We start from the raw sequence: 17810 nt of genomic DNA on the forward strand, positions 1-17810 counted from the left end.
TGTATCAACATCTAGGTTATTTAGTGTCTGAATGAAATGAAGGTGATAATGCTGGTGAAATGAGTCAGGGTCCAGCACCGAAAGTTACCCACCATTTGCTCGTATTGGGTTGAGGGAAAACCTCGGAAAAACCTCAACCAGGTAACTTGTCCCGACCGGGATTCGAACCTGGGTCACCTGGTTTTGCGGCAGACGCGCTGACAACGGACCATGATGATGTTAAGGATGATGATGGTGATAATAAAGAGAAGAGGATAAATAAGAAGACTAGGAAGACCATTATGATAATTTAACATTTCTCTTAATGAATATTACTGGGAACATTTCACTGTCTGTCTAACTTTTCTTACCTATGACATAATAACTGTGATGGCAGGTAGCATTTAGTCGTAATTCTCAGACTCCTGCTGCACAAGTTTGAATCTACGTGGACTTTTAACACACATGGAACCACAATGTCCATCTAGCGACAAGCGGCCCTTCATGGTCAAATAACGTTTTATGTACCGGGACACAAGTTTACATGGTCTCTGCTGCCATTCATCCAATACCTCTTTAGGTGCCAGCACCTGTAAAACATGAGTTCAAAATGTTAAGGAATTATAGTATTAATTTACGAGTTTCATATATTTTGTGACAACTCTTGAAAATTTACATCTTTTTTAATAGTCTAATATGCATTACACTACAGCAATGCCGTGGCACACTGGTGTGCCTTCACAAGATGAAAGGTGTGACGCGAAAATTAATTGAAATTAAAATGGTGTGTTGACAAAACATGCCCAATCCCCGAGTGTGTTGTGTGTGGTGAAAATCTCAGTAATGCTATGGTTCCCAGTAAATTAAAACGACATTTGGTAACAAAACATTCTTTTCTATCAAACAAAGATGTATATTATTATCGTCGGTTGTTGAAACAAAATAAAAAAAAAAAACAAGTGACGCTCATGACTAGGTCGGTACAGGTTTCACAGAAAGTACAGGAAGCTAGCTATAAGGCACCCGAACTTATCGTAAAGGCCAAAAAAAAAAAAAAAAGCACACATAATAGCTAAAACGTTGTCAATGCCTGAAAATGGGTCGTTTGAGATATTCCCAACTATATGGCCCCTTGCTGACGGTAACAAAGTTAATTAAAGAACATTTAGTAATCTTGCAGCAGAAGTTCAAGAATTATTTTGGAGAGTGTGTTCAAGATTTTTACTGGGTTCGTGATTCATTCGTTGTGAATTCAAAACATCTTCCGAATAATATACTCATACAAGAGGAACTAGCAGACTTAAAAGCAAACAGAATATTGAAATTAAAACTTCTTGAAAACATTTTGGTTGTCAATAAGGAGTGAATACCCGGCTATCCTAATATGTTATTGTCATTTTCAACTGCATATGTTTGTGAACTGGGCTTCTCGACGTTAACTGAAAATTAAAACATATAAGAGGGAGAGACTTAAATCCATCGATGAAGAAACAAGGCTTGCACTGTTAACGATTCTGCCACGGATCAGCCACCTGTTTGCAGCTAAGGAGGCCCAAGTATCACATCGAAGGTATGAGTAAAGTTATTTACTTTAATATTACTTACTTACTTACGAATGGCTTTTAAGGAACCCGAAGGTTCATTTCCGCCCTCACATAAGCCCGCCATCGGTCCCTATCCTGTGCAAGATTAATCCAGTCTCTATCATCATACCCCACCTCCCTCAAATCCATTTTAATATTATCCTCCCATCTACGTCTCGGCCTCCCTAAAGGTCTTTTTCCCTCCGGGTCTCCCAACTAACACACTATATGCATTTCTGGATTCGCCCATACGTGCTACATGTCCTGCCCATCTCAAACGTCTGGATTTTAAGTTCCTAATTATGTCAGGTGAAGAATACAATGCGTGCAGTTCTGTGTTGTGTAACTTTCTCCATTCCCCTGTAACTTCATCCCGCTTAGCCCCAAATATTTTCCTAAGCACCTTATTCTCAAACACCCTTAACCTATGTTCCTCTATCAGAGTGAGAGTCCAAGTTTCACAACCATACAGAAGAACCGGTAATATAACTGTTTTATAAATTCTAACTTTCAGATTTTTTGACAACAGACTGGATGATAAGAGCTTCTCAACCGAATAATAACACGCATTTCCCATATTTATTCTGCGTTTAATTTTCTCCCGAGTGTCATTTATATTTGTTACTGTTGCTCCAAGGTATTTGAATTTTTCCACCTCTTCGAAGGATAAATCTCCAATTTTTATATTTCCATTTCGTACAATATTCTGGTCACGAGACATAATCATATACTTAGTCTTTTCGGGATTTACTTCCAAACCGATCGCTCTACTTGCTTCAAGTAAAATTTCCGTGTTTTCCCTAATCGTTTGTGTATTTTCTCCTAACATATTCACGTCATCTGCATAGACAAGAAGCTGATGTAACCCGTTCAATTCCAAACCCTGCCAGTTATCCTGAACTTTCCTAATGGCATATTCTAGAGCAAAGTTAAAAAGTAAAGGTGATAGTGCATCTCCCTGCTTTAGCCCGCAGTGAATTGGAAAAGCATCAGATAGAAACTGGCCTATACGGACTCTGCTGTATGTTTCACTGAGACACATTTTAATTAATCGAACTAGTTTCTTGGGAATACCAAATTCAATAAGAATATCATATAATACTTCCCTCTTAACCGAGTCATATGCCTTTTTGAAATATATGAATAACTGATGTACTGTACCCTTATACTCCCATTTTTTCTCCATTATCTGTCGAATACAAAAAATCTGATCAATAGTCGATCTATTACGCTGAAAACCGCACTGATGATCCCCAATAATTTCATCTACATATGGAGTTAATCTTCTCAAAAGAATATTGGACAAAATTTTGTACGACGTTAACAAAAGTGATATTCCTCGAAAGTTACCACAGTTGGTTTTGTCCCCCTTTTTAAAAATAGGTACAATTATGGACTCCTTCCATTGTTCTGGTACAATTTCCTTTTCCCAAATAGCAAGTACAAGTTTATAAATTTCGCTATATAATGCACTTCCACCCTCTTGTATTAATTCTGCTGGAATTTGATCGATACCTGGAGACTTGTACTTTTTCAGATTTTCTATCGCAATTTCGACTTCTGAAAGCGTGGGTTCGGGTATAAATGGCTCAGCAGTTTGTATTTCAATTTCGTCCCGATCACTTCTATTTGGCCTATGTACATTTAGTAGTTGCGCAAAATAGTTTTTCCATCTGCTTAGGATTGATGGAGAGTCTACAAGCAAGTCACCATTCTCATCCTTGATCACGTTTACCCTTGGCTGATATCCGTTCTTAAATTCCTTTATACCCTTATATAAATCTCGAATGTTTTTATTCTTACTATTTGTTTCTACCTCATTCAGTTTTTCCTTCAAGTAACCTCTCTTTTTATTCCTAAGTGTACGACTTGCTTCCTGTCTTTCATTGAAATAATTATCTCTCTTCTCCTCAACTGGATCCTGTAAGAATTTCAATTTTGCCTGTTTCCTTCTTTCTACTACCATGCAACAATCTTCATCAAACCACGGTTTCTTTTTCTTAGTTTCATAATAACCTATGCTCTGCTCAGATGCAATTTTGATACTATCTCTGATATTTTCCCATACGCTATTAACATCTAATTCTTTCTCAACTTCGTCGGAACTTTCTAAAGTGGCAAACCTATTCGAAATTTCGACCTGATAATTTTGCTTAGCTTCCTCGTCCTTTAATTTCAAAATATTGAATTCAGTAATATTAACTTGTTGCTCTACTCGCTTGGCTACTGATAATCTTTCTCTTAATTCTCCAATCACCAAATAATGGTCAGAATTACAGTCTGCACCCCTGAAAGTTCGAATATCTACTATACTAGTATGTCTCCGTTTATCTATCAAGATGTGATCTATTTGGTTATGTGTCAATCCATCTGGAGAAGTCCAAGTATATTTATGTATATCCTTATGGGGGAATGTTGTACTTTTGACAATTAAATTTTTTGATGTGGCAAAGTTGACTAATCTAACTCCATTGTCACTACTAATTGCGTGTAGGCTCTCTTTTCCAATAGTTGGTCTAAAAATATCCTCCCATCCTACTTTAGCGTTGAAATCCCCCAATAAAATTTTCATGTGATATCTAGGGAACTGATCAAAAGTATGTTCCAATTCCTCATAGAAGCTATCCTTTATATGGTCGTCTTTCTCTTCTGTAGGGGCGTGAGCATTTATAACTATGATGTCGCACCATCTACCCTTAAGTACTAAATATGATAACCTGTCACTAATAAATTCGACCTTTTTTACTGCTGATATTATTCTTTTATGAACAAAGAATCCTGTTCCTAATTGGTGATTATTGTTTCCTTCCCCATAATACAACAAGTAATCTCCAATTTGTGATATGCCATTCCCATCTAACCTAACCTCCTGTACTCCCACGAAGTCTATTCTATATCTAGCTAGTTCTTTAGCTACTAATGTTACCCCTCCTGTTCTATAAAGACTAGTTACGTTCCCAGTGCCAAATCTCAATACTTTAATATTAGTAATAAAAATGCGTGTTTTCTACAGTAAATTAAAGTTAATGAATGAAATGCAAGAGTCGATTTCTATTTTATAACGACAATAACAACAACAGTAATAATAATAATAATAATAATAATAATAATAATAATAATAATAATAATAAATTTAATTACAATACGTAATTATATTAATAGAGTCACATCATATGTTTCTGAGGGAATTAATATTTTGGTGTGCCATGTTGAGTCTAGGCCCATCTAGGGTGTGCCAAGAGTATAAAAAGGTTGCGAAACACTGCACTATAATAATCGCATGAAACAGAGATTTATGTTCTGATCACGAGACATAATCATATACTTTGTCTTTTCAGGATTTACTTCCAAACCTATTTCTTTACTTGCTTCAAGTAAAATTCCCGTGTTTTCCCTAATAGTTAGTGGATTTTCTCCTAACATATTCACGTCATCTGCATAGACAAGCAGCTGATGTCTCTTATAATAGAATAAGAAAACGTGTGAAAAAGAAAGAGGTCAAAGAAGACAAACAGAAGAGAGAGATTAAATTAAAATAGAATATCTGTGGAAGACTAACCTGATCACCCTTTAGTCTGTCCATGAGTGTAACACAGATAACAGCTGACTTGACACCAGCATGATGCGTGAGAGCTGCGAATGACAAGGACTCCATTTCAATGTTCACAACCCCTGCCTTGTGAATCTTATTCAGGTACTCCATTTTGTCTGTTTCTGTGAAGTCACAAAATGCACCATCGAGACGACCCTGTCCTGAAACAATGAATTGCAAGAAAAAAAGATTAAAATAAGATTCCATTACAAGCTGTTCTAAATACACCAATGAATATGACCCTACACTATTTTAAACAATATATAATTAACATTACGTTACTGGCACTGTACTTTGAAATGATTCTATCAATATATTCAAGACTATTACAAAGATCATGATGTCGATATATGTTCAATCATTTTGCTCTGAATGTGATTTGCAGATTAAGGACTTTGTTATTGTCCCATCATCTGTCAATTTTGTAAAGCTTTAAGTTAAGTTAAATGAAAATAAGAAAATGAGTGAAAAGTTGAGACATATTTTTTAATGGGCTTTACAACAACTCTGTCCTATGTTGTCATTGTGATTTATTTTTATAACTATCGCTCAAAAGAATTAAGTTAATTAAATCATTAATTTGCACCCAAAAGAACTTCTACTGTAAACTCAAAAGCAAGATATCAGACTTCCTCTAGAAATTATACAGTTTAGGTAAATACCGGTATATACAATAAATTTTATATACCGGTACATTCAAATAAAATAACTATTTGCTTTTTACTAGAGTCGACATTTAAAATTGATAGTAACTTATAAAATTGTGTAAGTATAGCATGTAGGGCTAGTTAATAGTACTTCATTTTCACATAATTGTGAAATATATTCTCATACAATTGGCTGGGTGACTGGCTGAGAAGAAACTGCCTACTGAAGGATGTACTAGAAGAACTGGTGAATGGGAGAAGAGTTTGGAGTAGAAGAAGATATCAAATAATAGACGACATTAAGATATATGGATCATATGCGAAGAGTAAGAGGAAGGTAGAAAATAGGAAGGACTGGAGAATGCTGGATTTGCAGTGAAAGACCTGTCCTTGGGCAGAACACTATGAATGAATGACTGAATGATCATTCACTCGAGTGTAATACAGTACTTCTAAACAATGGTACCAGCAGCAAATTCTTTAAGAAAAATACGGAATTGCTTTGTTGTTCTGGTTTTAAATTGCTGTAGCGAAAGTAAGCCTATAGAGACTTAAAAAAAATTGCTTTTCATTCTTCTTTTCTGATGAGACTTTAGATTTAATTTATAATTCTGTAGATTGTATATAGAAAAATAGCTTTTTTCCTTGCTCTTTTTCTCCATGGCTAGGAATACATTGATTCTGAAGACATTCGTGCACGTGTATACATGTGTGTGTGTATAAATAATTATCTTGAAGTAAAAATTTGGCTGAAGTTGTTTTCCATAGGAAGAATTGTTATGTAAATAATAATTAATTCCTCTGACAAAAACATTTTTGAGGGCATACAATTGTCTGTACTATTTCATTTTTATACATCATAATGAAATAAATCCTAAACAAACAAAAAAATCATTAGAGGCAATTTTGTGTCCCTCGCCATTTTGTGTTATTTCTTCAAATATGACTTCTCACAAATTGTGTAGTAAAAATGAATATATTTCATGTGCATCATTCTAGGATGAATTGACTCATCGATACTGGTACTGAATATGAACAAAATCTGTCCAACAGTTCAGAAGAATGTACTGTACAAGGACGGACAGACAGATGCATAGGCCTACAACATGCCAAAAGCCAATTTTTCCGTCATAGGAGTGCTGAAAATTTGTATTTCTGTGAAAATTCCGAATTCAAATTTTTGCTGTAACATATTTCGTATAATGTGAAAGTGAAAGTGTGAAAAATGGGAGAAAAGACTGAAATTTATTGAATTTAAATACTATTATAGTCACAATCATGCCATGGTATGAAAGAAAAATTTTTTTCACAACCTCGAGCGGGAATCGAACCTGCGACTTCCTGTTCTCCGGTCAGCCGCTCTACCACTGAGCTATCAAGTTCGTCTCACACCAAAGGCTTGGAATTATCCTTTCATACTGGCGACTCTGTTATAGAGTACTGTCCATAGCGTCTGATCTAGTCAGCACTGCTTATGGCTTGAAAGAAACTTTACAAATGTAATCTATTACTCTTGCTTCCTACAAATGTTTCATACTTATTAATTAAAAGAAGTAATTTCCATAAATTAAAAATGCGTGGCTCATTTTCTTTCAAAATAAACAGTCAGTCATGACTGATTTTCAAGATATAATTCTTCACACATAGAATAATTTTCAATGTGTCTTTTATGAATAGACGAAGAATAGGGATAATCGCCAAACTAGGATGAATGACATAACATAGGAACTACTAGAAAATTTAGTCCATGATTTATTAAAACTAGCTTCTTTATGAAAATAATTCGAGAGGTAAACTCCTCTTCGAATCTCCGGTTGGGGGCCAAAAGATGTGCTAGTAAAGATATAAATAAAATAATTATAATTTTTCAGTGGAATGTGAGAGGCTTGACTCAGTTAAAACGAAATTAACTAAAATAAAATATGATGAAAAGTTTGTGTGTTTTGTGTAGTGAAAGCAAACATTACAGAAGGATTTCTTTTTTCAAATTAGAAATTACCATAATATAAAATTCACACCAAAGTCAAGACAAAGTGGTTGGTATCTTGATAGATGTTCGTAAATAGGCAAAACCAAAATTTACAGAAATAAAGACAATGTCAGAAAGCAATAGAAATGAAATAATGAAACTAATACATATTCATTTTATTTTGCAAGAACAATCTCCAAAATAGTAACTGCAATATGGATCTCATTGAATTACATAGCTGATAAAACTATGTATATCTTTGTTGGGGACTTTAATGCTCATTTTGATTCTGATGGATAAAAAAATATGAATGATAGAGATTGGATTCAAATAAAGTGGAATTAATATACAATAAGACTGAAACACTACCATATCTGCATTATAGTGGAACAATAACTAACCGAGATCCAACATTGCTATCTTACGATCCATCTCCACATATCAAAAGAAAAACTGTCTCTGATCCAGGATATGGTCACAGAATGATCATCTTCTCTTTAGAATTTAGTGAAAAATAAAAAAAATATCTCCATATAATATCTTCCTGACACCTGAAGAATGTAAATTGTGACTGCTTAAAAAAACAAATGTATAAGAATATCTTTAATACAGGGTTCAACTTTAAAAAAAGAGCATTTGATAAAAACTATGTATGTAAAATAATCTTACATGCTGCAAATACAAATATTCCCAGAGGAAGAATACAGAACTACAAACATTTCCGGTCCAAGCACTTAACCAAGTTAAAAAATGAAAGATATAATTCAAGGAAGAAAGCTGAAACTACTGGAGACCGAACTGATGTAGGTAGGCTACTTATCTGGAAACAGAAAGAGCACTGATGAGAAAATAACTCTCATCTTCAACAACAACAGCTTTCAGAAATTACTTAGAAAATCTCGATTACAGAAAATATTGTAACAAAATAGATATTGGTACATAAATTTATTAATAAATCATTTAGACAGTACTGGTAATAATGATTTTTAGAAAAAGAAAAAAAAAACCTTTGATGGCAGCAATGAACGAACTTTTTAAGGATAACCAAGAAGCTGCAGTACGGTATTCACAAAATATTACACGAAGTCAGATCCATTATCAAGGGAGCAAAAGAAGAGCAACAATATACCGAACAGAATTTAAAACATACATTTAATGAGAACAACATAGCAGAATTGACTTCCGATTTTACTATGCAAGAATTAGAACAAGACATTTGGGGCCGTATTCATAGATATTTTTAGCACGGGCTTTCAGTGGATTATCAGCATTTTTCGTATTCATAAACCAGTGTTAGCGATAGGATATGATTTGAATTCTGTACTAGTAACCAGTGGATAGCCGGGGCTAGCTTAGTACGCTCGTAACGCGTGCTGCGAAATGTCTATGAATAGCACCCTTCATCTTTAAAACAGAAGGAACAACCAGAACCAGATAAAATTCTAACTGAATTCCTCCAACACTTGGAACAGAAGCTAAGAAAATCTGTTCCAAGCTCTTCACTCAAATATGGGCGACTGATGTCTCTTCTATGTAGAAAAAATCTATTATTCTTCTTCTTTTGAAATTTAAACAACCAACTAACGACACATCCAGCTACTATCCTACATCTGTAACGAGCATCCCCGCTGAAACATGAAAAGAATGGTTACTGCAAGACTTAAATAGTAGAAATAATTGATTAAATGGCGATCTTACTCGTGTTAATTGTGTAAGCATGTGCGGCTTACAGCTGTTTCGGTGCCTTTTCACACCATCCTCAGAGCCTACTAGATCTCGGCATCATCTCGAACTTCACTGCCTGTTGTGTGGGTGCGTTCGATTGTTGAAAAGTGTTGAAATGTGGTGTCAAATAGTGTGTGTGTTCTGAAATTGATCTGTGTGTTGAGAATTTGATCAGGGTGTGTTTTAGTGTGTCTATATATTTCATATTGTTCTAGTGTGCTGAGTTTTTGGTTTTTGGGTTGTATGAGTAGGATTTCCATGTCTGTATTTATGTTATTGTATGTGTGGTTAGCATTAGTTATGTGTTCGGCATATGTAGATGTATTGTGTCCTCTGGTTATTGCTTTAATGTGTTCTTTGTATCGAGTTTGGAATGATCTGCCTATCTGTCCAATGTAGAAACTGTCGCAACTGTTGCATGTGAGTTTGTATACGCCTATGTGGTTGTATTTATTTGTTTGTGTGTTGAGATGTCTTTGTAGTGTGTTTTCTGTTCTGTATGCTATGTTGTATTTCTGTTTTCTGAATGAGGATGCGATTTTGTGTGTGTTTTTGTTTTCGTATGTTAGTGTGATGTATTTCTTATGTTCTTGTGTTTGTGTTGCGTTTTGCGTGTTTTTGTGTTTGTTGAGTTTTTGTTTCGTCTTTCTTATGATGTTGTCTATTACATTTGGATTGTAACCGTTTTCTTGCGCTATGTATTTGACTGTGTTCACTTCTTCATTGTAGTGTTGTTGGCTCATGGGTATGTTGAGTAATCTGTGTACCATTGTCCTGAATGCAGCATGTTTGTGTTGTATGGGGTGGTTAGATGTGTTGTGTATGTGTGTGGTTGTGGTGGTTGGTTTTCTGTATATTTTGAAGGTGTGTTTGTTGTCAACTTTTGTTATGGTGATGTCTAGGAAATTTATGGAGTTATTGTTTTCGAGTTCCAGTGTGTATTGGAGTTTTGGGTGTATTTCATTTATGTATTTGTGTAGTTTGCGTATTTGTCGTTTGTTTCCTTTGTATAGTATGAGTATGTCGTTTACATATCTGTGCCAGTATATTATGTTATCTGCATATTTGTTGTGTTCATTATGGAGTATGTATGTTTGTTCTATGTCGTGTAAAAATATCTCTGCGAGTATGCTAGATATGGGTGATCCCATTGGCAATCCTTCTGTTTGGGTGTAGTATGTGTTGTGTGTGAAATAATTTTGCTTTGTTATGATGTCTGTGATTTGGATGACACAATACATCTAAATATATCGAACACATAATTAATGCTAACCACACATACAATAACATAAATACAGACATGGAAATTCTACACATACAACCCAAAAACCAAAAACTCAACACACTAGAAGAATATGAAATATACATGCACACTAAAACACACCCTGATCAAATTCTCAACACACAGATCAATTTCAGAACACACACACTATTTGACACCACATTTCAACACTTTTCAACAATCGAACGCACCCACACAACAGGCAGTGAAGTTCGAGATGATGCCAAGATCTAGTAGGCTCCGAGGATGGTGTGAAGAAGCACCGAAATAGCTGTAAGCGGCACATGCTTACACAATTAACACGAGTAAGATCGCCATTTAATCAATTATTTATATTCAAGTGTTAAAAGTTGTGTACGAAAGATTCAACATGGATTAAATGGTAGTATCTAGAAAAACAGAATCCACTTTCCTCCACAAAGCAGGTTTTCCAATTAATCACTGAACTGACCAACAGATTAAAAAACTAAGTCAACACATAAAGGATACCATAGATAAACAAGAAACAACTTTTGCATTAGGCTTATTTATAGATTTCAAAGATGCAGATAGATATATTTGAAGAGCTAAAATAATAGAAAAACTGTAAATGTTAGGGATTCAAGATAGAATGCTATGACAGATACACAATTTCATTAATCAAAGATTCTGTTGTACCAAATATGGAGACACAGTACCAAAGTGTAAACAATCAAAAAAAGATTTATCTCAAAGTTCGATAATTATTCCAACTCTTTTCAACATAATAATAAATTATCTACCAGCAGCTCTACAGAAAAGTAACAACAAAGCCAAATATGCCCTATATGCTGATGACTAGACTGCAGAACTTCATGCAATTGCATGTTTTTATTGAATTGGTATATTGAAAAAGTAAAATAGACTCTTTGCTGATCATGGTTTATATGTTCGAATGAAGGCAACTTTATGTGGCATAAATGCATATTTCGAGGGTTTTATCTTTTAAATGCATATATATTTTTATTTTGCATATTTAAATGCATATATTAATATCTTTCTTTGTTTTGCCCGACTTATTAACTAATTTCAAAATTTCTCTCTGAAAAAAATAAGAATAATTTTCAAGAAATTAAAAAATTATGTGAGAAATAAAACCAGTAATTACTTAATTACTGTTAAGAACATGAAATTGCTGCGATGACAATGGATATTTCTCCCTAGTGCATAAGTTGGGTCGCTTTCCACTGTAACATATTAGCTCTGTGTAATGTTTCAGGAGCCAGGGCAAAAATGTGCGTCACCTGGATGTCATTCAAACTTTTACTCTGATTGTGCAGAACCAAAAATGAATGTATTTAGACACCTGCGACAATAAAGTCACGAGGAGTGTAAATTTTCATTTCAATAGGTTTTACTGCACAAAGAAGCAAATAACCAGTGCATTATCGATCTGCTTACAAGTTTAAAAACAGACATGCCAAAAGAAAAAGTAGCAGAAAAGATTTATTGAAGAAATGGGTTTTTGAAGACAAATGTTTTTCTACTCATAGGGAAATGGTCTTTGTGCAATATGTGACAAACAGGCAAGCTTCAGTCATCTAATAACTTGACAATATATCTTCTATGGATTTTTTTAGCTTTCCAGAAATGAATTTTGTTAATGAGAACTTAGGTATCTTCTTAGCAATTTATAATTCGCTTTATTTGCTACAGTGTTCATCTAGTCAAATTTGTTTCTATGTTGCAGGTGCCATATGAAAAAAAAAAAAAAAATTCAATTCCAACAACATAAAGGGATGGCCCAACATAGCAACCAAAGAATTAAAGAGAAGATCAGAGCCTTATCCCTAACATGCTTTAGTAGTAGTAGTAGTAGTAGTAGTAGTAGTAGTAGTAGTATTTATTTAACCTGGTAGAGATAAGGCCGACACGATAAACCTCTAGTGTATTTTTTACTGCATATATTTCAATTTTTAAAGCATATTTCAACACTTTTTTACTGCATAGTTGCATGCATATTTTCAAGTTTTTTAGTGCATCAAGTTCCGTGGTCTACTGATGACCTTGATATCATTCCCACATAAGCAACAAACTCATATCACACATTACACTACTCATATTATACAAGAAAACACTTACTTATTTAAAAAATTGGTGTAAAAACAAAATGTAATAAATTAATATTGACAAAACATTCTATTAAGCTTATTATGTCATAACTTAACCAAACATTAATTGCAAATAGATGGAAAAAATATCAGTCAACAACAAGAACCAAAATCCCTTGTGACACAACCAAAAATTAACATGAAAAAAGCACATAGAAAATGCAGAAGAAAAAGCTACTAAAAGATGTAGAATTCTGAAAAAAAAAACTTGCAAGGACCAAATGGGGATGTTCAAAATCAGTGCTAAACTCAACACAGAAAGCATAGTACATAAAACCAGTCATTTTTACATGGTTGTGGAGATTTAATTACAGCTTCCTTAACAGTTCTAGACAAACTGGAGAAATACAAAATACAGCAATGAGACTGATTAAAGGGACAGTAATCTAGATAATTACAAAAAACAATCCCACAAAAGAGGAAATAAACAGACCTTATCAGTGCTTAAAAAATTAATAAAGTTGACCCAGAATCATTATTGGTATAATTATCTATCTCAAAAAACAAAATTAGAAACTCAAAATTACTTTTTTTCAACTTGAATAAAATCTAAAAGAAAAAGACAGTCCTAGTCAAAAAATAAAAGCATAAAAATTAGCCTGCTCTTATTTAACTCACCTCTGAGTACGTTTTCACTGACTACAGAACAGATCTAATACAAACTATCAGGAAAATTGATTCATCATGGAATGAAATGAAACAAGTAGCACTTTAAACTATTCACACTCTACTCTGAATCCGATTATACTGATGGACCATGTCTTACTTAGCAATGAAAGTAACTGAAACAGGTGTACAACGCAAACTATTTAATTTGTAGCCTACACATCAACTGAAAATTATTCTACATATTTTAATGACGAAAGACAATCCATTCTCACTGTATTAATCCAACTTACATCTCGTAGAATAAACATGTTTCAAAAAGCTGTCATACTTATGTTAGTGATTCTATATCTGGCATAAAATCCACTGCTTCATCTAATATTTCTATAACACCAAATATCATAGAAATAGAAAAATAATAATCCTTCGAAAGTAAAATAAACATATTCAATTATATTCACCAGTACCATAAAAATACAAACCTAAATAAAAATCCTTCAAAAGTAAAATAAACATATTCAACTACAGTGATTACCTACACACTTTGGAGTACAAGGCAATGAACATGCAGATCAGTCTTAGGGGACTTAAATTTAAAGCTACAAACCAAAAAAGTATCATACCACTCTGCTAAATTATTCATAGCCTACATAAAAATTCAAAGAAGAAATATCTAAAGATTTTCAACAGGATACTGGAACAAAACATGGTCTATACTTCCCTCTCCATGATGCAGTTGCAATGTTCTGCTTAGTCACTGGCAACAATTGCCTTGCAGCTCACCTAGACAAACTATTTATGGATCACCAAAAAGTTTCATCTGCAGCACTGAAGATTCTGCCATGAACAGAAATTACCTGCAGAAATGTTCTGCCTTGAATATACAAAAACTTAAATCAGAACCATCTCTGTGTATTGGGATGCGAAAAGGCACAGGGAGAATATCCAAGTGCCTATTAGATGCTAATGCTGTTGCCACCACCACCACCACCACCACCACCACCACCACCACCACCACCACCACCAACTTACTGTATTTTCAGGAATTGAGGAATACATGTCATTTGGAATATCCAGGAGATCACCTTCAACATTGAATACAAAGTGAAACAACTAGTGGAAACATTCACTACTGATAAATTTACGTTGGTTCATATATTCCTCAGATGATGTCTTCAATGATTACCTTCGTAAAAGTCGTAGGTACACATAGTTCTTCCTGTGACAGTTTCATAAGGATCGTCAGGTTCAGAGAGTGCACGTAGTTCTCTGACCAGTTTTCTGTCCAGCTTTGCAGGTCGTTTCACCAGTTTTCCCAGTACTGGCTACAAACAATTGAAATACAACTTACATGTAAATACTGCATTTCAGAATATAAAATAAATTTCCTCCACGTTTATTTAAGTAAACAGTGTAAATATCTATTATATTACCAAACACACACTACAATGATTTTTACAGAATTTTATCTTGAGTAGTGGCATACCGTATTTAATGAGTTGTGCCATTTGTCTTTAATCGAAGGTAAGATAAGTACAAAGTGTCCACAGAAAACCACCTGATTACAATCTGGCATATCATCTCTGTTGGTAGAAAGAGCAACTCAAACATTTTATAGTGCATACCTTATAAACACCAATGTGCACCACACAAGTCATACAGCATACATCATTATTCACTCACGCCACACCCACTCCAAAATATCTACTGAAATGGACTCGGTGGCATCATGGATATGATGTCGCAACTCTTACAGATTCTGAGACAGTGGAGGTACATAGATGATAATATATTTTATGTAACTCCATAAGAAGAGGTTACGGGCATTCAAATCGTGGGACCTCGGTGGCCACTTGCAAAAGACATTGTCTTGATCTCCAGGGCGCCAAATCTACCTTCCTGCCAGTTGTTTGTTAAGATGGTTATGATGATTTGCTACAATGCAATAATGCAAAATTAACAAAAGACTGGCAAACCCGAGCAAACGAAACACACATTAACAGCTTCTATTCGCTTCTGCTACCATCTATAGTTTTTGCCGACAAACATATTGCAATATTCAAAACAGGAATTCTTCGAGTAGTTCTTTCTTATGACGCTAGTTTAAAGTTTGTAATGTACCCGTACATCATTATGAAATTATATCCGTTTACAATCATGGAAGGTTTCTGTGGCCATTGTACATTATTTATATAACGATTCTTTTGAAATACAGAGACTTTAAAAGGTATTCCCTTCAGATGTCATGAAGTCACACGGAAGTAAAACTCCATGCTTTCATGACTAGGTACTACAGTGAGGTGGCGATGTAGTTGCACCATGCAACTTTCTTCCGAGAAAGACAGGATATTCAATTTGACAAGAGGCTGAGTGGAAGTTTCTAAAACTACAAAAATCTCGCCACCACTCAAGATTGAATGCGGGACCTTATGGTCCATAGGCAGTTCATCAAGAAACTGAGCTATGCAGCTGCCATATGGACTATTAAGAGCCCATAAAATAAGAATATAGGTGGAATTACAGTGGTAAGGAAATCTAAGTACTCAGCTCACAGTCTTCTGTTAACTATAAATCTTACACAATACGTAAAGGTTCAAACTTTCAAACCCCAGTCTCTCTGATGAGAAGCTGTCAATTGACTGAGCTACAACTGGACCCGCATTTACTTACACTGAAAAAAATACTAGGGCCTAGTGGTGTTTCTAAATAGCTACTTCCCCTCAGTTACAGATGAAAACTTGTGTACAGTTTCTAAATGTACAATAACTTCTGTTTAACACAAACTGTTGAAGTCCAGCTTTATCTCAGCCAACTCAGCACAGATTCGGTGTTAGGCAGTTTGTGATATTTATGACGTAGTGGCTGTAAATTGATGTTCTCATATTACATTCGTTTTTCTTATTATTCCTTATTGCTGTCATACTGCTTTCTCATCAACTGAATAACTTACATACTAGTAAAAAAAATTACAACTTAAAGAAAAACCTTACTCACCATAAGTTGCGGCTCACGTATAATGTAAAATTGAGGAAAATCAAACTGAACATTTGTATAAAACAATTCACTCGTAAACAAAATAGATAAAAGGTAAAGCTATCCCTATTATAGGCCATTAAGGCCCAACAATAACAAGGCCCAAGTTTAGGCATTTATAACAGTTAAAATAGGCAGACAAAAAAAGGCAATAAAAACGTGAAAAAAAAGGCATTATGAATTTAAAAAAAGCATAATATATTTTAGCAATAAATTTAAATTATATCACCATAACTCACATATTTAGTTCGTAGGTGACACATGTTGACTTATAAAATACTTTTTTTCGTGATTAACTGTCTTTTCACAAACCTTACATAACAAAACAGTTCCATCGGTTGAAAACACATGGGCACCAAATTCACTAACGTAAGCATGAAGTTTACTTTGCAATAGTTTACTGAATTTAGCCATTCTAGCTAACCGATCTTATACCTTCTGTCACCCGACAATACTGACTGTTCCTCACTCAAATTTCTTTCTCCTACAAAAATAAACACGTGTAGCACAAAATTGTAACAGTAAGATTTTAAAATATGAAAGCAAACAATTGGAAATGCTATGCGACAACTTCTATGAGAACGAGCTTAGTATTTAAAATTATAAAGGTGATTGTTGCTACCGTGAAGATATGACAATATTAGGCTATATTTGTAACTGTGGATTGTCGATCATTATTTATATTACACCAATAGTATTAAAGCACGATTATTAGCAGATTAAGCACCGAAATAAATTATTTTTATTTAATATTGTTAGTAAAGTTAGTCATTGTTTCAAATATTTAAATTTCATATACATTACATTACATTAATTAAAAAATTGCAAATAAACAAGAAATAGTGCTTTAAAATGACAAAAAAAGCATTTATTAGTAAGAAACACCTTAAAAAGGCAAAATAGAAATTGGTTCTACTCGCTTTGATTTACTCCAAATCACATTTATATCTATGCAAATAATAATTTACTTCTACCCAGTAAAAAAGGCATTTTGCCAAACATCCGAGCTCTAGTTATAAAGGACCGTTATCTATCAACGTTTGGACAAGGATTTTTAATGAAAATTAACTCTTCTTTATCCTCACTGAGTAAAAAGATTAAGCTCCTTGGGCTTGAATCAAGAGTCATGACATTAACTCTATCAGTCAAGCTTTGTTGTTGTTCAGTCAACTGTCCAAAGGCAGATACTGCCTGTTAATAGATTTACATATCAACCAGAACCTCCATCTGAGCAGTCAAGCTTGTTATGTAAATATCTGAGAATT

The 17810-nt window shown here is 34.2% G+C and overlaps 1 protein-coding gene across 5 annotated transcripts in view; it reads right to left on the reverse strand.

Moving 5' to 3' along the window:
• Nucleotides 1–17810, reverse strand: part of LOC138700025 (uridine phosphorylase 1) — a 184307-nt gene that overhangs the window by 23053 nt on the left and 143444 nt on the right. For all 5 annotated transcript variants that reach the window (XM_069826315.1, XM_069826314.1, XM_069826313.1 and 2 more), the window contains 3 exons: nt 14699–14837; nt 5122–5315; nt 351–569 (listed from right to left, as the gene is read on the reverse strand). In XM_069826315.1, the coding sequence (XP_069682416.1) occupies nt 384–569; nt 5122–5315; nt 14699–14837 (519 nt within the window). In that variant the 3' untranslated portion in view covers nt 351–383. The remainder of the gene's footprint in view (nt 1–350; nt 570–5121; nt 5316–14698; nt 14838–17810) is intronic.

Source organism: Periplaneta americana, chromosome 5 (assembly GCF_040183065.1).
Source record: "Periplaneta americana isolate PAMFEO1 chromosome 5, P.americana_PAMFEO1_priV1, whole genome shotgun sequence".
NCBI lineage: Eukaryota > Metazoa > Arthropoda > Insecta > Blattodea > Blattidae > Periplaneta > Periplaneta americana.